The sequence below is a fragment of the Botryllus schlosseri genome, chromosome 1 (assembly GCF_051294905.1).
Source record: "Botryllus schlosseri isolate E-star chromosome 1, Bs_hap1, whole genome shotgun sequence".
In the NCBI taxonomy this organism is placed as follows: Eukaryota; Metazoa; Chordata; class Ascidiacea; order Stolidobranchia; family Styelidae; genus Botryllus; species Botryllus schlosseri.
Window position 1 is genome coordinate 2,808,652 of NC_137236.1, and position 24,533 is coordinate 2,833,184.

Consider the following 24,533-nt stretch of genomic DNA (forward strand, 5'->3'; position numbering starts at 1 on the left):
ACGAAGCATATGCTTGGTAATCGTCATAGCAGTCTGTTTCGGCAGCCAATTTGCACTGACGTGCGAGCTCCGTGCGATCATTTGCGCATGTTTTTGACCGAATCAATTTTGGGATATGCTGCTTAATACGCTCAAACAATCTTTGAGATGTACGTCCTACATACCTACTATCACAGTGGCAATTGTTGTTATTCAGTTGAACAAACCTATTTTATGCAGACAAAAAGATTTTCTCTATAACCTACAAATTTCTCATTAGTGGGTGTTGTTTTGTGCGTGTAACTGTTTATTCACAAATTGCGCTGCTACTATAGTACCATAAGCCCGTATACTTCATAGTTTGTTATTGTTGCCTTTGGTACAATGCGAATTTCATGGTCTGTGATTTTGATTGTTGAAGTCATACTTTGCCGTTTGGGTTTTGCTTTTAAATCAAGAAAATCAAATAGTGGAATGGGTCAAGCATGGCTCAACGTTGACGTTTACAGCAAACTTAAAACTATATATATTGTATAAGAAAATTAACTCTAGCCCACTTTTTCTATTCTATACTCCGATAACTCCCGCAAACCATCCTCTTGAACAAACAGCTCTTCAATCAATTTGACAAATTTTGCATCGAAAAGGTCGCTGACATATTTCAGTGCTGCCAGGGTACGAACATTTTTGAAAGATAGACTGGAATCCTGTGAAAATCAAGTGTTGTTAGTTACGTCACAATCACCCAACAACATGACCTAAGATATAGCCTACGTCCAACCATAAGAGATTAATGTCACGACTCATGACTACTATGGACAAGGCGATGAGATCGCGTTATAAAAATATATCTTGCAAAACGAGTCGACTGAATTTGCACACATGAACCATGCAAACGCAACATGAATTATATTTACCGAGACTTTCGTGGAGTAAATAACACTCTCCATATCTATTTTGCTCGAAGCATGACAGAATTCTGGTCCCTCCCAAAAAACAAAGCCTGAAGTTCTTTATGTTGGTTTCTCTCTCGGTCTATTATTGGAAGTACGCAATACTTTGTTTCATTGTATTGCAATCGCTTAGTTATTTGAATATAATTTTATTTATTTGAATTGAGAAAAATTAACTATTCGATTCCAACTCGCACTCATCTCACAAGTAGGGCACGATATTGATGGTGTCAAGTACCGCTTACTGTCACATTAGTGTTTTACATAAATCAACGCAAAACTGTTTCCAGAATATACCTTGAACGCCCCCACCCCCACCACAGAATTTTTCAGTAAACAGTTCAGAATAATAAAAAATATTGCTTGTCTGTTGAAAATTGCGAGAAAAAAACCGCAATCCTTCGATTTTTAATGGATGTAATCTAAAATCCTGAATGTACTTGAAAATCAAAGTACAGTGCGACAATTTTTTTTATAAATTCAGTAGGCAAAAAACTCGTTACTTATAAAATCATCACAAGTTGTTAGCTTACTATTCTCAACAAAAGCATCTCGTCCTCATGACGCTCATATTGACGTCATAATCTACATCCTGGCTATACTAGACCGCAGAGTCATCGCTTCATGTGCCAAGTGTTGTTTACAGCTTGATGCATAGTAAAGTCAGTCAAATGATCGTAATTTCAGTCCAATCATTGATATGGACTCGTTATCGAAGTTGAATCAACTTGATATCCAACCTTGGAGTCAAAGTGACCTTTAATCCCGTTACCACTTATGTTGATGACATCTTCTTCGTTCTTCAATTCAACCCACCGTCCATCTACAGACAGCTTGACAACCTGAATATTGTTCAGATGAGAAACTTGAGATTGTGCATTGTATCGCTATTCCACCAAATATCTTGACGTCATATCGCACATATAGTGACCACCGCAGCATCACAAATCATCATCCGCTATACGTCATCGACACGGGTCACTGATTCTACTGACGTTTATGCTGGTGGTGGCATTTTGCGACATTTGCGAGCCGATATCCCCGAAAACACTCGTTTATATGAGGTAGGAAGTATATTGGCGGAATCAGGAGAAAAAGTCTACGAATTCAGACGAAGTTATTTTGGTCAATATAGTGGATCGTAAGCACCCGAAACCGTATTCCTGCATTTACACGAATTCACGAGCGATTTTCGTCTTTTCAATCGGAACGCGAAATTGGACAGTTTGCTATTGTGAGCATGTACTTCAAAATAACATGGACATCATAGTGACATCTATAATACGGAGCAAATAAAGAAATGAAGGTAAGAACGCCGTTATAATCAGGAAATAATTTCGCGATGCGATGTCAGACCTCATTGTGTTGGCCTATTACTAATCAGATCCGCGCTTTCGTGATTAGGACTTATATTCATCAGTTGCGTAATAATTCATGTCGACGTGCGCACTCCGGTATTGTCGCGATGCTAGCAATGCTGCTTATTATTGCAGTGACACGCGGCGTTTGATTACCTAAACGGCCCTAGGTTATTCAAAATATCGATGCACGTATTCTGAATCCATTGAATTTCTTCAACCGGAGACCTGACGCGTTCCAAGCCTCCGCATACCCACATAAGATTACGGTTCGGTGTTTATGCTTGTTAGTACACAACTAAATCCTAGAATCGAACTCACTTCCCAATCCAATTTTCCAGATAGCGATTCAATCCGATGATGCCCGAGAAATGAACGTAGCGCTGTTGCTGAGAAGTTGTTGTAACGCAAATCCACTTCCTTCACCTGGAACGATTGAAATATTTTATGAAACGTTGAAGAGAACTAAGTGTGAAAATAAGTATGAAATAAAGTGACAAAAATTAAATCACATGAGACGTAATCTATTTAGGTTACTGTCTGTGGATCTTCGATATAGCCTACATTACAATGCGATATCCTTAGATCATGCTATCGGTAATATCACATTCGCTGTCGGTTTGTACTTCCGGAACATGAGTCGTTTCCAAATATACATAATTATAGAGCGCCCTATAGTCGATATGTAGTCCATTATCGCAGATACTATAGAAGTCCTCTTTGTGATTCAAATATGTGAAGCTCGTCACGAAACGTATCTTTTTTCGTGCATGGCGACAAGTCACACTTCTCGAGGGGATTATCGTTTTCGCGCATTCGATATCGTTTCTGCATCCGATAAATTCATACAGATCAAAATCAAAATCATTCCATATTCCGACGGACGTACGATCAACTTATACACACGGCTCATCGTGGCGCTAGCGAGATTGCAATCAAATTGAACTAATTGCTTTCGGAATGGTATCGGAGTTAATGATGACTAGGGCGATTTTTTTACCTGAATAACGCGAGGATTTTGACCTGAAAAAATTTTTCAACTTAAAAAACTTAATTTCGACAAAATATTGCCCTTATGTATGTAAATTAGGTGTTTTCGCACATATTTTCATAATTGTACTACTTATCGTCAGTTTTGGTTGGAGCTGTCTTCCTTACGAAGTAGTTTGACTCAACAACTGAAAATATTTTACAGGAAAAAACTTCATTTTAACGAAATCTGGACCTATGAAGAATTCCCAGTTACATGACGTATTATGATAGAAATAATTAAAATGTGTTGTTGTACATCCAAAGATACTCTCCTACATTCCCGCGTATAAAGTGTCTGTCCATACTAAGTAGCTTGTTAAGAATGAAGAAAGAACGTTCAACAGCAGCAGCTGGCAACACTGAAGTTGTGCGTACACTGCTGGTGAGAGAGCGTGTTGCTTCATTCTGACAATGTTGTCTACATCGCAATTTTTATTTTGTGCCCTTCTTGATATAAGAACCAAGGCCCACGCAGTCTTGCTTCCGTTAGGATATTGCGGTACGTTGAGCATAACACCATGTCAACCTATTTGTTTCATTTGACCGGTTATGATTGACAATGAGCAGACAATGGGCCGTCTACAATGGTAGGCCTACAAACTAGGCTACAAGATGTAAAATGATATGTTCACCGACAGTGCAAACATCTACGATACAAACGAATTGCAAAAAAATTCGAATTTGTAAACAACTTTGACAATTTTTATACCTGACGCTACAATTTTAACAAAATATAAACCTTCTTTACAATGTCAAAAAATCGCCCTAATAGTCATAAAATATGTTGAATAGTCTTAAATGGTTGGTACAGTACTTCGGTACTGTCCACCTCTGATGTAGATACCGAATAGCAGTACCAGAAACACAAGAGAAAACGAATTAGCACAGTCCGTTATTACTCACCCGAGCACTCACATCTGATACATCAGACACCATTGTCTTACAAAACTGATCGCTTGGATGAAAATTGATCGCGCGAGAAAACATAATCAGCATGGATCAACTGAAACCCGGACGTTCGACGACGCCGTATATTGTTACTTTTAATGTTATCGCTGTCAATATTACTGAATTTGGCTGGGCAGAAGTGACGAATGACACTGGTCAATAAAATGAAAAAAATATTTTTTGCAGGACATCTAAGAGTCATTTCTGGAGTTTTCAAGTTTACTGATTACGAATATCACAATAGTTTTTTTTTTCCCAGATTGACTCTAGTTCAGAAGATATTTATACCCCGGGAAAAAAGCCCAAATTACTGTATTTTCCCCTTAAATATTTCACTTGTTAATAAGCAAATTGCAGCGTTTTTACCTTTATAATGCGCATAAATAGAGAATAGACTATGAAGAACGCTCAATTCGTCCTCAGTTATTCATTCAATATGAGCATGACCTGCTGTGATATCTTTGTTTGTCAAAAGAAAGCAGTTTGTCAAGCCTAAAAATTTTACTTTTACACAACAGAACCTCTTGAGTAAGTAGTGCAAGTAAGCAGAATTTGTCTAAGTACTTCGGAAAAGTAGGTGGTTTATATGAAAATTCCACTTATAGAATGATGAAAACATAACGTTACCATACATTCTCCTTTTTGAGGTTTTTGAAAATGTCCTCCGAGTACGCTCTATTTTGGCTGATAAATAGACTGGGGCTATACAGTTTTTACGGGTAGTTTAGCAGTTCCAAGCATGCGTATGCGGTATGATGCCTTTTTGCATGTTTATTTACCTGTGTGGCTTATTCGTCCCTCCATTCAAAATATATGGCAACTTTCAAACAGCTATCAGAACGCAATGACGTAATATATGCCTCGTACTTCAAAAAATCAACTTGACTTGGATTGTGACTTGAATCGTGACTTGACTTGACTTGACTCGAGTCACCTCGAAAAATCAAGTGACTTGACTTAATTCGAGTCAAAATGTGCAATGACTCGAGATGACTCGTGACTCGAACGTAGTGACTTGAGCCCAAAACTGATAGGATTTTGAAAAGGCAAAAGTTGTTTTATGATACGCTTGCATGACTTTGATGCATGGAATCTTCATAAGAAATCGCCATTAACGTAACTGTTGAATCCATTTTTAATGATTGTTCCTACTTCGGACGCTACTAATCATTATGCATTATTTGCGAAGCCACCCCTTGATATTTAAAAAGTAGCCACAACCGATAATCCGCCGAATATTTTCGGTCCCTCCACCGAAACTATTATCGGAACTACTTACTTGACTACTTTTCCGACCTGTCGCTTGCTACTTCCACTTGAAGTAGTTTTACACGACTTGTAAGCATTTGATTTTACTTGTGATTGCACATTAGGGGTGTTCAATCGTACCGGTTACTTGATAAAATTGTTGGGTTACCTCAGGGGTTCTCAACTTCCCTTGTATAACGGGCCGCATTTTAACAGCAATTGACGCTGCGGGCCGCAGAAAAATATTTACATGTATTTGTGGGCTAATGTTAAATTTAGGCTAATGTAGCCTATTTACAAGTCGTATACGGCCATGTACTACGTTTTTATGCATTCTAAAGCATTAATGGACAGCGAGCGTAAGATTGCAGCTGCTGCTTGTTGTAAGACTATGTATCTTGCATTCGATACCAAGTCTGTATATTCAACTTCAAACCCTTCCAGCAGAGAACCGAACTCTCTGTTTCAATGCGTGAGACAGCAATTATACAATTGCGGTAACTTTTGCGTTACGGAGGCCATTATCAGTCTGGTGATCGGGGCCATTTCTGAGCAAACCAATCGGCCCTTTTTCTTTCCAACCAAGCCTTGGCCTTGCAGCAATAATTACAGTAGTCAGCTTTGTCAAGTTGGCATTTTTGCTAGTCCCCTCCCCACGTTTGCCCAGCCTGCATTTACTCTGCATATACGTCCACTCTGATAAAATTCAACCAGATAATTAGTTATATCGGCGGATTCGGCGGAGGCTGGGTTGTAGTCTACACGGCAACGTGTTTCAGAATATGCCCTAAAATACCGACTGACATTGATGTTTCTCGTCTGGTCAGTGGTCACGATTGAACAGACGACTGTATTTTCGCAATTCGTCAGGTGATGTTGTCCTTGCTACCAAGTTCCGGAAACCGCAAATATTTGCACAGAATGTTGAGGTTTTATGGAAATAACACCTTCTTTAGCAGATTTCTTGGGTTTAGCGATATTCCAGCCAATTTTGAACGATGCGTCTGTAACGTCGTCGGTAATCTTAACAACTTTTCGCATTGAGTCTAACACTCTTTAAAAGTGTAGGCCTACTACGTTGCGGAATTCTCTTGAACTTAGAGTCCAGTCGAATACTGATTCAAAACAATACCAATCTGAAGTCGAGAATATATCAAGAAGCGAGAACACATTAAAGCACTGGTTCTAAAACTATTTAAGACACGCCTCCGTTTTTGATAGGTAAAATTTAGTGCCCCTTCTCGTCATATAACAAAATGTAACCAGAATGCTAGCAACACAAACGGCTAGTCCGATGGCAAGGAAGGTTATGGCTGCTGATGAGAGAATTCTAAAATATGAAATTATGACTATACACCGAGAAATAACTAGGAAACGGAGATAAATTGCGCAGAGCGTAAATTTTTTTGTTCAGTTGACCGCAGCTTCGCACCACCCCCCCCCACCCCCCCTCAGATGCTTTCAGGCTCCCAAGGGAGCGCATCCTCCAGTTTGAGAACCACTGCTTTCAAGAATGAGTAATCAAATGAAAGAGAGACAGTGCGATAAAAGAGCTAAGTATCTAAATTAATTTGTAAAAATACCGTGTCAGAAGTAATATTGCGTTTATAATGAAAGATGTCGCGGGTCGCAAAATGATCGTCTGCGGGCCGCGGGTTGAGAACCCCTGGGTTACCTAATTATATGCTATACACCAAATTTGACGCAATTCCAACCAGTGGCCGCATTGCTACAAGAGAAAAAAATTTTGTATTTATTACATAAAAGATATTAAAAAATAAAAAATTTATGTTCACCCCATTATATTGTTAGATTTTGTACAGAAACGTTGCTCAGCAAAGTTGGCTCAATTCCAACCGGTAGAAGCGGAGTCATTGTAGGTGAAAAATTTGGATTTGAATAAAATAGTATTTGCGGTGGAAAGGTTATCATTTTATTCATATCCATCCATCCTTCATGGGATTTTCAAAAGTAGAAAGTAGTTTTATGATACGTTTGTATCACTTTGATGTGTGAAATCGTCATATGAAATCGAAATCACCATCAACGTAACGGTTGAATCTATTTTTCAAGATTGTTCCTACTAGTGACGCTTCCAATACTTTTGCGTTATTTCGAAACGTATGCACAACCGATAAATTGCCAAATATTTGCGAACCATCGACTTGAAATACTTTTCGAAACTACTTACTCTTGAGTATTTTTCATGCCTTCCATATTCTACTGTCACTTGAAGGAGTTTTAACAAGTGTTTGAAAGAGTTAATTGTACTTGTAATTAGGTTAGAATTTGAACCAATGCTTCGACTTCGACTTGATCAGCAAGGCTGACTACTTAGACCAGTGGTTCCCTACCTTTTTCGGTGTCGGGGCCAAAGTTAGAATTTCCGTGGACGGTCGGGGCCACATGCATACCAGGGCAATAAAACAGACACAAAATTGTCATCAAAATGGGAAAATTGGCATTGTTCCGATCAATTGTTCAACGACATTAGCAGTTGTTATGGTCATCGCGTTGCTGCGCTCACATTGTTCAGACAATCGACCTTTGATGGCTATTTAGGAGTAGTTTTATTGTCATGTCGAGATTTCAATTCCTATTTTTGGAATCAGTGCGACACTATCTTTCGATAAAGACCGGACCTATCAAATTATTCGGACGCTTCGGTAGTGAGGAATAGGACTACCGAATATGCAGCTTTCGAGGCCGTTTATAGTGAGTAAGCATTTACCGGGCGAAGCGTGGAAATTTTCTGTAATTCATGGTTGAATCGGTCAATATGACAGGGAATGCCATATATATATTGCTATCAATTTTTATCCTCTTTCTGCTCACGGGTACAGGGACGGGTGCTTACAGATAGAGCCGAGGGAGAGGTGTTTGGAAAGGTAGGATCCTCAATAATAATTAAATATCTTCGGGCGTATACCTATTGGCAGGAACGAAACAGCAATTCGTCAGCCCCAGCCCCCCACAAAAAAAACTCGGGTTTTGGGCTCCCATAGGGTGATAAACCGACCCCTATCGCCTTGTTAGCTTTTGCTACGAAATGAGTTGTATTGTAGAGCGAGCCAGTGCGAGGCGCGAAAATTTTTGATTTGATTTTCATTCATAATCAAATCGCTCAATATGGTCGGGAATTGCATATATTGGATGAGTACCCAAAATCAAGATAATTGGCAGCATGAAATCACGCCTAGAGCGACAATTTTTTGAAAAAGATGTATAAATTTTCAAAAAATACTCAAATAATTTTGGGACCCCTTCGAGCTCGCCCCCCCCCCACCATTGGGGGGTTTGTAGTACCGCAGTTATTGTCCTATCTATAGCTACTGCTCGTTCAACTGGAAAGTTGGGGCACATTGAATCGAAACAGCAGTGACGTAACGTTAGCAGTCTACTCACGACTGTCCTGCAATCCTAAATCCAAATTAAAAACTCCAAGCCAAGCAAGTGCATTTTATTAATTTTATTTTTTGTCATAACTCGATTGCTTAATATTTTGGGGTCCGCAAGAAGGCTAGCTGGGGGCCGCGGTTGGGAATCACTGACTTAGACCTCTTGTGCGTGAACTCGGGACTCGACTCGCAATATTTGAGACGCAAGTTGAGTAGACATTGGGAATAAAAGGTTTGAATTGATACCTGCGTCTTACTGCACTGCGCATTCTCTCGTTACTATAAGTATCAAATTCAAAATCTTATCCGCCTTTCGTATTAAATAGTCCTATCAAAACTAAGGCATTACTAAAACATCATATCCCCACTACTTACATTGCAACAGATACCTTAAACCCTCACATTAAATTGGGCACCTGTACACTTAACACCAAGAATTATTATAAATTCAAGCACGCACAATATGCGTACCGTTACTTATTTTTGTTTGATATTCAGATATTGATTGCTTGATTACCAACTGGCAGATACAGTCCAGATGAAAGTAGAAGAAAATCAAATAGTGGAATCGGTCAAGCATGACTCAACGTTACCGTTTACAGCAAACTTAAAACTATATAAATTGTATAAGAAAAATAACTGTAACCAACCTTTTCTATTCTATACTCTGATAACTCCCGCAAACCATTCTTTCGGACGACCAGGTTTTCAATCAATTTGACAAATTTTGCATCAAAAAGGTCACTGACATATTTCAGTGCTGCCAGAGAAAGACCTTTTTTGAAAGATAGAGTGGAACCCTGTGAGGATAAAGTGTTGTCAGTTACGTCACAATCTACTACCAACAAGCAAAAAGTTATACGTCCAAGCATGATGAATGAATAATGACTACGGCGGACAAGACGATGAGATCGCGTTATGGAAACATATCTTGAAAAACCAGTCGACTGAATTTGCACGCATGAACCACGAAACCGCTAAATGAATAATATTGACCGAGACTTTCGTGGAAATACATTACTCCCTCCATATCTATTTTGCTCGACGCATAACAAGAACCCTCCCCAAAAACAGCGTCTAAAGTTCTTCATCTTGGTCTCTCTCTCTCTCTCTCTCGCTCGCTCGCTCTCTTCGTCTCTTATTGGAAGTACGTAATACTTTGTTTTATTGTATTGCAATCGTGTGGTTATATGAATTAAATAAATTTTAATATGATTTTACGTACTTGAATTGAGAAAAATTAACTGTTCGATTCCAACTCGCACTCATTTTACTCGTAGGGCACGTTAAGGATGGTGTCAAGTATCGCTTACTGCCACAATAGTGTTTTACCGAAATCAAAGCAAAACTGTTTCCAGAATATACCTTGAACGCCCTCACCCCCACCACAGAATTTTTCAGTGAACAGTTCAGAATATTTAAAATGTATTGCCTGTCTGTTGAAAATTGCGAGAAAAAACCGCAATCCTTCGATTTTTATTGGATGTAATCTTAAATCCTGAATGTGCCTGAAAATCAAAGTACAGTGCCGACAATATAAATTCAGCAGGCCAAAAACTCGTTAATTATAAAATCATCACAAGTGGTTAGCTTACTATTCTCAACAAAAGCATCTCGTCTTCATGACGCTCATAGTTACGTCATAAGCTATAGACTGGCTATACCAGACGACAAAGCCATCGCTTCACGTACCTAGTATTGTTTAAAGCTTGATGCATAGTAAAGGCAGTAAAAGAGCGTAATTTCAGTCCGATTATTAGTATGGATTCGTTATCGAAGTTAAATCACCTTGATACAGAGGTGACCTTCAACCTTGTCACCACTTATCTTGACCACATCTTCTTCGTTCTTCAGTTCAACATTCAATCCATCTACGGTCAGCTTGACAACCTGAATATTGTTCACATGTGAAACTTGCGATCGCGCATTACATCGATAATCCACCAAAGATTGTGACGTCGTATCGCAGATACACTGACGACCGCAACATCACAGATCATCATCCTCTATCTTGGGTATGCGATATGTCCGGAATTTTCCGGACAAGTCCAGAATTCCAATGTTCAAACAGCGTCCGGGAGGAAATTTTAAAATATGCCTAAATGTCCGGAATTTTGAAGGCTTGAAGTAGGATCAAATTTTTTTCGTAAATCAAAATAAACGATATTATTTTTGAGCAGATTGATGCAACTGGAAATTTTTCTTCGCGCCGTGCGTGATTTAATATGTGGACCAACGCCCTCACAAAAAAAGCAATTCTAGATAAATAAATAAAATACCAACCATTTACTGAAATAAGTCTAATTGTGCTCGTAATTATAGGGGAACGGTATAATCCTAGAGTAGGTTAAGGCCATTTAGACGCTTTAGTTTAGTAGTCAGTGTTGGGATGACTCGACTCACCTTTTTTGTATGACTTGACTCGGGACACTTTGCAAAAATGACTTGACTTGACTCGGACCGAAATTAACGAGTCAATTCCAAGTCATCAAATAGTTGGTGTCAATCAAAAGCGCTGCATCTTTCATAAGTTCGGATACTTCTCAATATGTTGCGTTACTTGCGAGAGCGACCAATTTCATCCATTTAAGGATTTTGCGTTTTACTGAATATCCATTTTCTATCACAAATCAATTGACCACGCACAAATTGATTAGAGCTTACATCGTACGTATCTACAATGAAGTTCCAGGCATTTTCGAAGTCATTATCCTTCGACAGGCCCACCACTAACTAGGATCATGTGGGCGGAGAGATAGGATCAACATTTTATGGGGATATATGGAAAAATCAATATCATAGACAGCTTTCATTCACAAAATTTAACGACCAGATGTATACATGGAAACCATACGCATATACTAAGCACCCCAAAATTTGTATCGAATACCCTATGGTGGGCTTAGGATCAGTGTTTATTTGGGGGGCAGGGAGCTGGTTGCAACACACAACAACATACTCCGGCTCCTGATCCAAATCGTGACCACCTCTGGTCGATAGGCAAAGCTTTGCTAGAGTGACGTCATATAAACAGACAATGTGCCATACCTCATTTTAAAATCCACTGGTAGGCGCTACAGAGCGTCCTGAATTTGGTCCACAAAAATATGCGAAATTTATTCTATGCGTCATCGATCCGGGTCACTGATTTTACTGGTGTTTATGCTGGTGGTGGCATTTTGCGACATTTGCGACCCGATATCCCGAAAACACTCGCCTATATGAGGTAAGAGGTATATTGGCAGAATCAGGACAAAAAGTATACGGATTTAGACAAAGTTATTTTGGTCAATATAGTTGATCGTAAGCATCCGAAACCGTATTCCTGCATTTACACGAATTGACGAGCGATTTTCGTCTTTTCAATCGGAACGCGAAATTGGACAGTTTGCTATTGTGAGCATATACTTATAACAAAATATTATTACAAAATAATATGGACATCATAGTGACATCTAACATACGGAGCAAATAAAGAAATAAAGCCAAGAACGCTGTTATAATCAGCAAACAATTTCGCGACGCAATGCCAGACCTCATTGTGTTGGCCTATTACTAATCAGATCCTCGCTTTCGTGATTAGGACTTATAATCATCAGTTGTGTACTAATTCATGTCGACATGCGCACTCAGGTATTGTTGCGATGATAGCAATGCCACTTCTTACTTACGTACGTCGTTTTGCAGTGGCACGCAGCGTTTGATTACCTAAAAGGGCCTTAGTTATTCAAAATATCGATGCACGTATTCCGAATCAATTCAATTTCTTCAACCGGAGACCTGACGCGTTCCAATGAACTTGATTGCCAGAAAACTGAGCGGTATCTGACACACCAATATCGAATTTCAAATAATTTGATTAATGAGGTCGTGACATGCGCTCAGGTGTCGTGTCGCTGCCCCTATTTCACTAAATTCGATTGCATGCTTCGGTATATATCAGACAGAGCGGATATTAACATGTCGAATAAGTGGTTAAATACTGTACATCTTTTGAATGGGATGTATACAAATGTGGTCTCGCTCGACTATGACGTCAGCGATCATGAGCGATTGTAGCTTCGCAAGCATCCGCATACCAACATAAGATTACTTTTCGGTGTTTATGCTTGTTAGTAATAAATCCTAAATCGAACTCACTTCCCAATCCAATTTTCCAGATAGCGATTCAATCCGACGATGCCCAAGAAATGAACGTAGCGCTGTTGCTGGGACTTTGTTGTTCCGCAAATCCAGTTTTTTCACCTGGAACGATTGAAATATTTTATGAAACGTTGAAGAGAACCAAGTGTGAAAATAAGTATGAAATAAAGTGACAAACTAAAATCACCGAGCCGTAATCTATTTAGGTTACTGTCCGTGGATCCTCGACATAGCCTACATTACAACGCGATATTCGTAGATCATGCTATCGGTAATATCACATTCGCTGTCGTTTGTACTCCCGCAATATGAGTCATTTCAAAATATTCATAATTATAGAGCGCCTTATAGTCGATATGTAGTCCATTATCGCAGATAGGCCGACTATAGTAGTCCTATTCGTTATTCAAATATGTGAAGCTCGTCACGAAACGTATCTTTTTTTGTGCATGGCGACCAGTCACACTTCTCGAGGTGATTATCGTTTTCGCGCATTCGATATCGTTTCTACATCCGATTAATTCATACAGATCAAAATCAAAATCATTCCGTATTCCGACGGACGAACGATCAACTTATACAGACGGCTCATCGTGGCGCAAGCGAGATTGCAATCGAATTGAACTAATTGCTTTCGGAATGGTGTCGGAATTAATGATGACTAGGGCGATTTTTTACCAGAATAACGCGAGGATTTTGACCGGAAAAATCAAAATTTTAACATTTTTCTTAACTTAAAAAACTTAATTTTGACCAAATATTGCCCTTATGTATGTAAATTAGGTGTTTTCGCACATATTGTTATAATTGTACTACTTATCGTCATTTTTAGTTTGAGCTGTCTTCCTTACGAAGTAGTTTGAACTGAAAGAAATTTTGTCTCCAAAACTGACAAATTTTTACTGGAAAAAACTTAATTTTAACTAAATCTGGACCTATGAAGAATTCCTAGTTACATCACGCATTATGATAGAAATAATTAAAGTGTGTTGTAGTACATCCAAAGATACTTTCCTACATTCCAGGGTATAAAGTGTCTGTCCATATCAAGTAGCTTGTCAAGAATGGAGAAAGAACGCTCAAAAGCAGCAGCTGGCAACACCGAAGTTGTGCGTACACTGCTGGTGAGAGAGCGTGTTGCATCATTCTGACAATGTTGTCTACATCGCAATTTTTATTTTGTGCCTTTCTGGATATAAGAACCAATGCCCACGCAGTCTTGCTTCCGTTAGGATATTGCGATACGTTGAGCATAACACCAAGTCAACCTATTTGTTTTATTTGACCGCTTATGATTGACAATGAGCAGACAATGGACCGTCTACAATGGTAGTTCTACATCTACGATACAAACGAATTGCAAATAAATTTTGAATTTGTAAACAACTTTGACAATTTTTATACCTAACGCTACAATTTTAACAAAAGATTGACCTTTTTTTCAATGTCAAAAATCGCCCTAATAGCCATTAATATGTTGAATAGTCTTGAATAATTGGCACAGTACTTCGGTACTGTCCACCTCTGATGTAGATACCGAATACCAGTACCAGCACCACAAGAGAAAACGAATTAGCACAGTCCGTTATTTCACACCCGAGCACTCACATCTGATACATGAGACACCATTGTCTTACAAAACTGATCGCTTGGATGAAATTTGATCACGCGAGAAAACATAATCAGCATGGATCAACTGAGACCCTGACGTTCGATGAAGCCGTATATTGTTACTATTAATGTTATCGCTGTCAATATTATTGAATTTGGCTGGGTAGAAGTGACGAATAACACTGGTCAATAAAATGAAAAAGATATTTTTTGCCGGACATGTAAGAGTAATTTCTGGGGTTTTCAATCTTACTGATTACGAATATCAAATTCGTTTTTTCCAGATTGACTTTAGTTTAGAAAATACTTATACCCCTGAAAAAAAACAAATTACTGTATTTGCCCCCTAAATATTTCTTTTGGTTAAGTAAATCGCAGCATTTCTACTTTTATACTGCCCATAAATAGAGAATAGACTATGAAGAACGCTCATGTCATCTTCAGTTATTCATTCAATATGAGCATGACCTGCTGTGAGATCTTTGTCAGTAAAAAGAAAGCCGTTTGTCAAGCCTAGTAATTTTACTTTTGCACAATAGAACCTCTTGAGTAAGTAGTGCAAGTAAGCAAAATTTGTCTGAGTACTTCGGAAAAGTAGGTGGTCAATATGAAAATTCCACTTATAGAATGATGAAAACTTATCCCAATATAACGTTACGATACGTTCTCCTTTTTGAGGTTTTTGAAAATGTCCTCCGAGGACGCTCTATTTTGGCTGATAAATAGACTGGGGCTATACATTTTTTACAGGTATTTTAGCAGTTCCACGCATGCGTGTGCGGTATGACGGCCTTATTTAACTGTATGGCTTATTCGTCCCTCCATTCAAAATATATGGCAACTTTCAAACAGCTATCAGAATGCAATGACGTAATATATGCCTCGTACTGCAAAAAATCAACTTGACTTGGATTGTGACTTGAATCGTGACTTGACTAGACTTGACTCGAGTCACCTCAAAAAATCAAGTGACTTGACTTGACTCGAGTCACCTTCAAAAATCGATTCACTGGACTTGATTCGAGTCAAAATATGCAATGACTCGAGATGACTCGAAGGTAGTCACTTGATCCCAACACTGATATGATTTGAAAAGGTAAAAGTAGTTTCATGATACGCTTGTATGACTTTGATGAGTGAAATCTTCATGCGAAATCGCCATCAGCGTAACTGTTGAATCCATTTTTCACGATTGTTCCTACTTGCGACGCTACTAATCATTATGCGTTGGACGCCTCTTGCAATTTAAAAAGTAGCCACAGCCGAAACTCCGCCGAATATTTGCGGTCCCTCCACCGAAACTATTTTCAGAATTACTTACTTGAGTACTTTTCCGATCTTTGGTTCGCTACTTCCACTTGAAGTAGTTATACAAGACTTGTAAGCAGTTGATTGTACTTGTGATTGCACATTAGGGGCGTTCAATCTTACAGGTTACTTGATAAAATTGTTACGTTACCTAATTAAAGGCTGAACACCAAATTTGGTTCAATTTTAACCAGTAGCCGCATTGCTACAAGAGAAGAAAGTTTTGTATTTATTATGTAAAAATATATAAAACAACCTAAATTTTCTGTTCACCCCATTATATTGCTAGGTTTTGTGCAGAAACGTTGGTCAGCAAATTTGGCTCATTTACAACCAGTGGAAACAGAGTTATTGCAGTTGAAATATTTGGATTGGAATAAAATAGTATTTACGGTGGCTAAGTTATCATTTAATTCATATGCAGCCATCCTTCATGGGATTTTGAAAAGTAGAATGTAGTTTTATGACACGTTTGAATCACTTTGATTTGTGAAATCGTCATAGGAAATCGAAATCGCCATCAACGTAACTGTTGAATCTACTTTTCAAGATTGTTGCAACTAATGACGCTACTAATAATTTCGCGTTAGTCGCAGAGACTCTTCTTGAAATTTCGAAAAGTGGCCACATCCGATGGACTGCCAAATATTCGCTAAATCTACCTGTAATAGGGTACAAATTTACCCCAACCCTTCGACTTTGACTCGATTAGCCTAGGCTGACTACTTGACCACTTGTGCGTGCATTCGAGTCTCGGCTAAAAATATTTGAGACGCAAATTCAGTAGACATTGGGAATAAAAGTTTTAAGTTGAAACATGCTTCTTACTGCACTGCGCATTCTCTCGTCACTAAAATATCAATTTTAATATCTTATCCGCCTTTCGTAGTAATTGGTCCAATTAACACCAAGGAATTAGTAAAACACCATATTCCGCACTACTTGCATTGCAACAGATGAATTATTATAAATTCAAGCGCGCACAAAAATGCGTTCCATTACTTATTTTTGTTGGATATTCAGTTATTGATTGCTTGATTACCAACTGGCAGGTACAGTACCGATTAAAGTAAAAGAAAATCAAATAGTGGAATCGGTCAAGAATGAATCAACATTGACGTTTACAGCAAACTTAAAACTATATAAATTGTATAAGAAAAATAACTGTAACCAACCTTTTCTATTCTATACTCTGATATCTTCCGCAAACCAACCTCTTGGGCGACCAGTTTTTCAATCAATTTGACAAATGTTGCATCGAAAAGGTCGCTGACATATTTCAATGCTACCGCGGAAACCGTTTTGAAAGATAGACTGGAATCCTGTGAAAATAAAATGTTGTCAACTACGTCACAATCATCCAACAACAACCCTAAGATATACGTCCAAGCATGAGACATGAATCATGACTACTGCGGACAAGGCGATGGGATCGCGTTATCAAAACATATCTTGCGAAAAGAGCAGACTGAATTTGCCTGCATGAACCACGAATCCGTTACATGAATTATATTGACCTAGACATTCGTGGAAATATATTACTCCCTTCACATCTATTTTGCTCGAAGCATAACAAGGACCCTCCCCAAAAACAGCTCTTCATCTTGGTCCCTCTCTCTCTCTCTCTCCCTCGCTCGCTCGTTCTCTCTGTCTCTTATTGGAAGTACGTAATACTTTGTTTCATTGTATTGCAATCGTGTAGTTATATGAATTAAATAAATTTGAATATAATATAATTTTATATATTTGAATTGAGAAAAATTAATTATTTAATTCCAACTCGCACTCATCTCACTGGTAGGCACGATAATGATGGTGTCAGGTACCGCTTACTGCCACAATAGCGTTTTACATAAATCAAAGCAAAAATGCTTCCAGAATATACCTTGAACGCCCCCGCCACCACCACATAATATTTCGGTGAACAGTTCAGAATATTTGAAAAATATTGCTTGTCTGTTGAAAATTGCGATAAAATAACTGCAATCCTTCGATTTTTAATGGATGTAATCGAAAATCCTGAATGTACTTGAAAATCAAAGTACAGTGCCGAATTTTTTTTTCTAACTGTATGCAAAAATCTCGTTACTTAGAAAATCATCACAAGCTGTAATCTTACTATTCTTTACAAAAGCATCTCGTCCTCGTGACGCTCATAATGACGTCATAAGCTACAGACTGGCTATACTAGACATCAAAGTCATCGCTTCGTGTGCCAAGTGTTGTTTACAGCTTGATGCATAGTAAAGTCGCTAAAATGACTGCAATTTCAGTCCAATCATTAGTATGGACTCGTTATCGAAGTTGAATCAACTTGATATCCAACCTTGAAGTCAAAGTGACCTTCAATCCCGTCACCACTTATCTTGATGACATCTTCTTCGTTCTTCAATTCAACATCCCCACCATCTAGAGTCAGCTTGACAACCTGAATATTGTTCACATGTGAAACTTTGAGATCGTGCATTGTATCGCTATTCCACCAAATATCTTGACGTCATATCACACATATAGTGACGACCGCAGCATCATCGATCATCATCTGCTATACGTCATCGATACGGGTCACTGATTTTACTGTCGTTTATTCTGGTGGTGGCCTTTTGCTACAATTGCGACCCGATATCCCCGAAAACACTCATTTATATGAGATAAGAATTATATTGGCGGAATCAGTTATTTTGGTCAATATAGTTGATCGTAAGCACCCGGAACCGTATTCCTGCATCGACACGAATTCACGAGCGATTTTTATCTTTTTAATTGGAGCGCAAAATTGGACAGTTTGCTATTGTGGGCATGTACTTCAAAATAACATGAACATCATAGTGACTTCCATAATACAAGGGAAACAAAACACTGCAGTCCAAAATGCTGTTATAATTAGGGCTGGGCACAATGATTCGAGTGTTCGAATCTGAATCGAGTACTAATTTTAATGATTCAAGTCAAGAAGTAAAAGATGATTTTTAGGAGTAGGCCTACCGAAATCATGCATTCGTCGACACTGAAAGTTACTTATCAACGAGAATTTCAGTTTTGACAGTATTTCCCAGTTTGTAAGCCCTGGAACCATGATTGGTCGCATAGCAGCATATGAAACATATTGTACAAAGCTATGAACGTTACTGGAATAACATATTTCCAAAGTCAGGATCATCTCACAACAATGTCACAAACCGCAATGAAATCGGTATGTTATGAAAATTCCGAAGTATCAATAATGTGATGCATAACAACAGGCATTATATTATTTGTGGTGGCATAAAAGCTGAGTACGTGATTCAGAATCGAATCACTCAAATACTCGATCCTGCCTAGCCCTATAGTCAGGGTTGCCATACCGTCCTTATTTCTAAGATTTGTCCTTATTTTGAAGGGTCAGGTCTTAAAAAACTCAACCGTCCTTATTTCTAAGAAATGTCCTTGTTTTCGAGTTGCGTCCTTATTTTGTCTTATTTTCAACAGCTACAAAACTTCGATAGTTTTCCTCTGGTATCTGTGTTGCATGATATTCTAAAATTATGCTTTTGCATCCAGATTTTATAACATCATAAATGAAAGGAACTCCGTGGCGTACACACCGCAGTATTTGACTTCTAAGTGGTGAGATAGCTAGGACAGTGAGTGGCCGTATAGCAGTTTTGCCTGTACCAAGATATCGCAGTGGACGTCATTTTAGCAGTAAAAAGCAGTATACTCTGTTTCTGCAGTTTAGTCTAGGCACAATAAGCTGTGGAGAAAGCATCATTTATTGCATAGTGAAAAAAGACGCAGTGCAGTCGACAATTAGGTTAAAAAGTAGTACAGCTATAAATCAATCTAAATTATATTGCACGTATAGTTTTAGCTACTATTAAATCCTAATGTGATTAGTTAAAATGAGCAAGCGTAAAAAAATTTTTTGTGACGATTATGGGAGAAAATTCAAGTGTATCAAACGAAGCTTGACGGGCGAGTGTTTCGCATATTACAATATCTGCAATTGTGACAATAATCTGGAGGCCATAGGAAAGACCGCTATTTCAACTCACAGTGATACCACCAACACAAGTGTGTCATAATGATTGATTCGAAGCAGTCAATGTATAATTTTTTTCACAAGTCGATCAGCACCAACGACCACAGACTACAAGGCAGCCGCTGCTGAGGGTAGCCTAACTGGGCATTCCATATTGTCAAACACTAGCAATCATTCTTAACCAACGATTGCACATCGCAACTGTTCAAAGCAATATTCCCCGATTCCAACATCGCAGAGAAGTTTGCTTGGGCCAGGACCAAGACTACAAGCAATGTTACTGGAGTTCTTGCTCCACCCGCTCAAAAAATGATTTCATGTCTGAAATTGGCGTACAGTAGCATACATGTACAGCCGTTTTCCATCTCGGTCGACTCCGATAATCACAACGAGGTGAAGCTATTTCCTCTAGGCCCTTTTCATACCGGATTTACGAAACTCTTTCGGGAACAAGTTCCGAAACAGGCGATGTTCACATAGAGAAAAAATTACCGGAACAGTTCCGGGAAAAGGACGCGTTCATACCTATTTAGAGTTACCGCGAACTTATGTTCACACAGGTCGTGTTTTCGGTAAATTCGCGGGAAATTATGGCCAGTATGAACGCGATTCTCCGTAACTGTTGATAGTTACGAAACCATGTCTGTGGGGTGTTCCAGTTGTAATGTGCTTGTGGAAAACAATGTGGGAGAGGCATATACGTGAGATGCGGAGAAGTTGGCTCCAACTTTTAGCTATGGGATGTTGCGGATATGCCTTCTCGAAGTGTATGGGACTCTATACTCAATATCCGTATCAGTAATAGAGCCCGAGTGTGTTCCTGACTTGTATATTATCAACCGAAGCTGAGAGCAGAAACTGAAAGCCAGCAAAGAGGATAGAGTCCTGGAATGAAAAGAACCACCGATCAGGCGATCACATCTGCGTACGAGGTACGACAAAGTCAGTTTATCTTTGTGATTGCTGTATAATGGTTTGGGTAAATCTAATCTTATGTACACTGTACAGAGAAACCATGGAAATCGAGAAATTCGTGAGAGAAACATTTGGTATACTCTGCGACGAGCTTCGAGACCATAACGAAAAGCAGCAAGCAAATTACACGAACTCAATTTCTCTTGCTTGCTGAGTAGCTGTCGCTCTTTGGCGGCTAGCCAATGAAGCCAATCGTTTATAGATCCAGGTAAACATCAGATGTATTTTAAGAATGCAACTGTCACAAGTTGATTTTAATAAAAATTGCTGGTGCCTAGTAGGGCTAGCCACAGTGATTCGAATACTCGAATCTGAATCGAGTATTAACATTATTGATTCGAGGCGAGTAGTAAAATACTACTTTTCGAGTAGGCTACTGAAATTATACTGAAAGTTGATTTACTAACGAGAATTATACCATAGTTTTGATAAACTTTACCACTGAGTAAGCCTTGAAACCTTGATTGGCCGTGTCGCAACATACGAGATATAGTGCAAAGCTACGAACGTTGCTGGAAATAACACATTTCCGAAGTCATGACCATCCCATATAACACTGTCAAGCAGTGCAATGAAAACGGTATGGTCGAAAAAACATTAAAGTATCTTTAATGTGACGGACAATAGGTGTTATGTTCTTTATGGTGGCATAAAAAGTAGCCTACACATTTGAATTTTTGTCATGGTACATTGTGTTGTGATGTCATCATGATGATACTTGACTCGAAGCGTAATAAGTGATTCAGAATCGAATCACTCAGGTACTCAATTTTGCCCAGCCCTAGTGCATAGTAATATTTCTATATTTGTCATGGCGGAATGTCAGCCAGTTTTTGCGTAGCATACCACTGCAAAAAGGTCAGACAAATTTGGTCTTGAATCATTATGTCAGAAAAAGAAGTCTGAAAGACCAATTGTTCTTGCCAAGTAGGCTACTTTCTGTCTCAAAAGTAAGACCCAAATTGATGGAAAATAGACTCAAATCTGGAAACTGAGCAGTCATCATAATGACTTGACTCGAGTCATAGAACCATGAATCGAACTCGGCGCTCTGCTCGATGAGTTGGACTCGGATTTGACTCGGTGGTAAATTGAAAATGACTCGACTTGAATCTAGTCAAAACTATTAAAGTGGGATCGACTTGTGACTTGGTTACAGCCCTGCTCACTTATTTTAATGAGACCAAATTTGTATATTTTTGTAGTGTAGTCAGACATGTACAATGTACATCAACCTACTCATTTAGTTACTTTTAAGTAAGTAGTTCTAGTTAGGGATTTGAAAAAGTGAATAGTTTCTGGTTCCAGTTGCGGATATTTGAAAGTGAGTAGTTCCAGTTCTAATTGCAGATTTTGAAAATTTGATAGTTCTAGTTCAGGGCCGGCCAACCCGTGGCCCGCGAGTGAATTTTCGAAATTAGTAGTATTATCAAAAATGCATTGCACAGATTGTGTATTTGCAAGGCCAATCAAAAATTTGATTAGTCTGGCCGCAACACTTGAGATGTGATGACTGAAATATCAGTTCCGACGCATTGGTAGATCTATGAGCCAGTCACATTTTGGTAGATCTTCGTACACTACAATAAAGCAGAATACTTTGAGATAGATTTATCAAAAGTAAAAATTTTCTACACGGTTAGCGCAACATGTTGTCACTCGATTTGTTGCTTTTAATATTGTTACCCCTTTGTGAAAATGAAAGAACGCCTAATGTATCAGATTGAGTCTAACAATATTCTCGGTTACAAGGCAAAGTGTCGTTGAACATATGCGACCTTGCGTTTGCGCTCTCAGAAAGACCGTCGACTTTGAAACCTAGGCTCAAAATGATTGCCGCATGTTGGACGAAGCTTTCGATATCGATATGTTCAGGTGCCGAATAGTCCAGTCCTTGCAAACTGAGCCCAGCGATATACACCAGCTTCCAATATAGTCCAGTGACAATATTATTAATTTATCACTTCAAAAAATGTTCGCGGCTAGTGGCCCGCAAAATAGTTCGTCAATCGAATGTGGCGATTTGGCTGAAAAGGTTGGCCACCCCTGTTCTAGTTGCTAGTTTAAAAAATTGAGTTCTAGTTAAAATTGCGCATTTTGGAATTCCAGTACTTTGTACAAGTCTGAGCGCTGTGGGTGGATAAAAAATTACCACAGCAACATTTGTACCAAACATGCATTTGCTGCATTCAAGTTTTTCAGGATGACTTCATGATTGGGAGCCAGAGGGTTGCGTACTAGCCTACATAACTGATGACGCAGCCTATCCCATTCAGCCGCGGCTCATGAAGCCTTTTCCCTGAAACACAGAGCATAAGCTAAAGCTAGTTTCAAATATGTAATACAAATTTCCTTTCTGCTACCCTTAAAATTCACAATTGCTTTTTCAGAAACTTAGCAAAGCACACTTGAAGGTTGAAAGATTTTGGTCGACTGAAGGCGCGGTGTTCGGCTTTGCTCAGAAACTGCAATCCACTAAGGGCAGAATGATACAGAGGATGGTATACGCAATGAAGACAAGACCTGGTGGTGATCCAAGTATCGCTGGCCCAGACGTCGGAAATGCCCTGTGTGACTTTCTCAATAAACAATGCTCCAGCTTAACCAGATGTGTTTGTGCTGTTTCATTTTATTCATGAGAGAAACTATAACTTAATGCACACTTGCACAGTTCCACCTTTTTCATCAGTATCCTCCATCTAGACCTGCGAAAAGATCAGATTAAGTTACACTTGCCTAACATTGCATAACAAAGGAATGACTTGGTTGCAACAAGAAAATGAAGGCATAGGGTATAACCAAATTATGGCTTGGATGATGTACGATGGTTTACCAGCCCGTTGGTACAATTTCAATTTTGGTTAGTGATCCCGAGCTAGGGACATCATTCTCTGCTGCCACTATCAAGGCAGATGTTACTGAATCCCCTTTTCAGTAGGCGTATACCACGGTGACTAACCTACGCACAGCATATCCGTGGTTAGAAACTTGCCTTTGATGTAACAAATTTGGTAAGGGTTAAGATCACCTACCAAATTAGTGTTGAAGTCCTAAAGTTTTCAGGCAACTCACCCAATACTGCATCATTTGGAGATGGTGTTCTACCTTTTTAGCCGTGCTGCTCTGTTTACAAAACCTCAGAAAAAAGAAGCTGACTAGTAGTCAGTGACTAGGTATTGTGGGCTTACATAATATAAATCCAAGAATAATGCATTCCCAACACCATTACACAAGAAGACCAAAATGCCGCAGGTAGCTGACCTCGAAATACAAGCAGCCTGAATGAACAGCGCGTTACCGTAACTAAAAGTTTGATTGACAGCGTTCCGGGAACCCAGCTGCGCCATTCGTGTTCATACTCAGTCGGTCCCGTAAAAATCTCCGAAAATAAGCGCGTTCATACCGCCCCGAAACACCAGTGTTATGTTCACATAGAGGGGTTCCGGTAAACATTTTCGAGAAATGTTATTCCCGGAACCCCGGTATGAAAAGGGCCCTAGTTATCAGATTCTTTAACGTCAAAGGCTCGTATAAATCCAAAATATGCACAATAAAACGC

General features: G+C 39.0%; 1 protein-coding gene and 2 long non-coding RNA genes across 8 annotated transcripts in view; 1 reads left to right on the forward strand and 2 right to left on the reverse strand.

The window, feature by feature from the left end:
- The window catches only part of LOC145435636 (uncharacterized), a 163,519-nt gene that overhangs the window by 109,768 nt on the left and 29,218 nt on the right, over positions 1-24,533 (reverse strand). The window contains exons 6-8 of one of the 3 annotated variants that reach the window (XM_080313867.1): positions 18,305-18,406; positions 9,567-9,716; positions 1,704-2,716 (exon numbers count right to left, since the gene is read on the reverse strand). In XM_080313867.1, coding sequence (XP_080169993.1) covers positions 2,555-2,716; positions 9,567-9,716; positions 18,305-18,406 — 414 coding nt within the window. In that variant the 3' untranslated portion in view covers positions 1,704-2,554. Of the gene's footprint in view, positions 1-536; positions 687-1,703; positions 2,717-9,566; positions 9,717-11,129; positions 13,162-17,153; positions 17,301-18,304; positions 18,407-24,533 lie in introns of those variants that run through there. The other 2 variants (XM_080314368.1, XM_080313205.1) reach the window with 2 other exon arrangements.
- Positions 20,414-23,650, forward strand: LOC145446283 (uncharacterized). 2 transcript variants are annotated; one of them, XR_013917277.1, is made up of 3 exons: positions 20,414-20,931; positions 21,008-21,182; positions 23,365-23,650. It is a non-coding gene; the product is annotated as an uncharacterized LOC145446283 (long non-coding RNA). The 2 variants fall into 2 exon arrangements; XR_013917259.1 differs by lacking the exon at positions 21,008-21,182.
- On the reverse strand, positions 23,584-24,478 carry LOC145448160 (uncharacterized). Of its 3 annotated transcripts, none has more exons than XR_013917827.1 (3): positions 24,163-24,478; positions 24,047-24,097; positions 23,584-23,679 (listed from the first exon to the last, which is right to left on the reverse strand). It is a non-coding gene; the product is annotated as an uncharacterized LOC145448160 (long non-coding RNA). The 3 variants fall into 3 exon arrangements; XR_013917855.1 differs by having other exon boundaries at positions 24,007-24,097; XR_013917839.1 differs by having other exon boundaries at positions 24,007-24,478.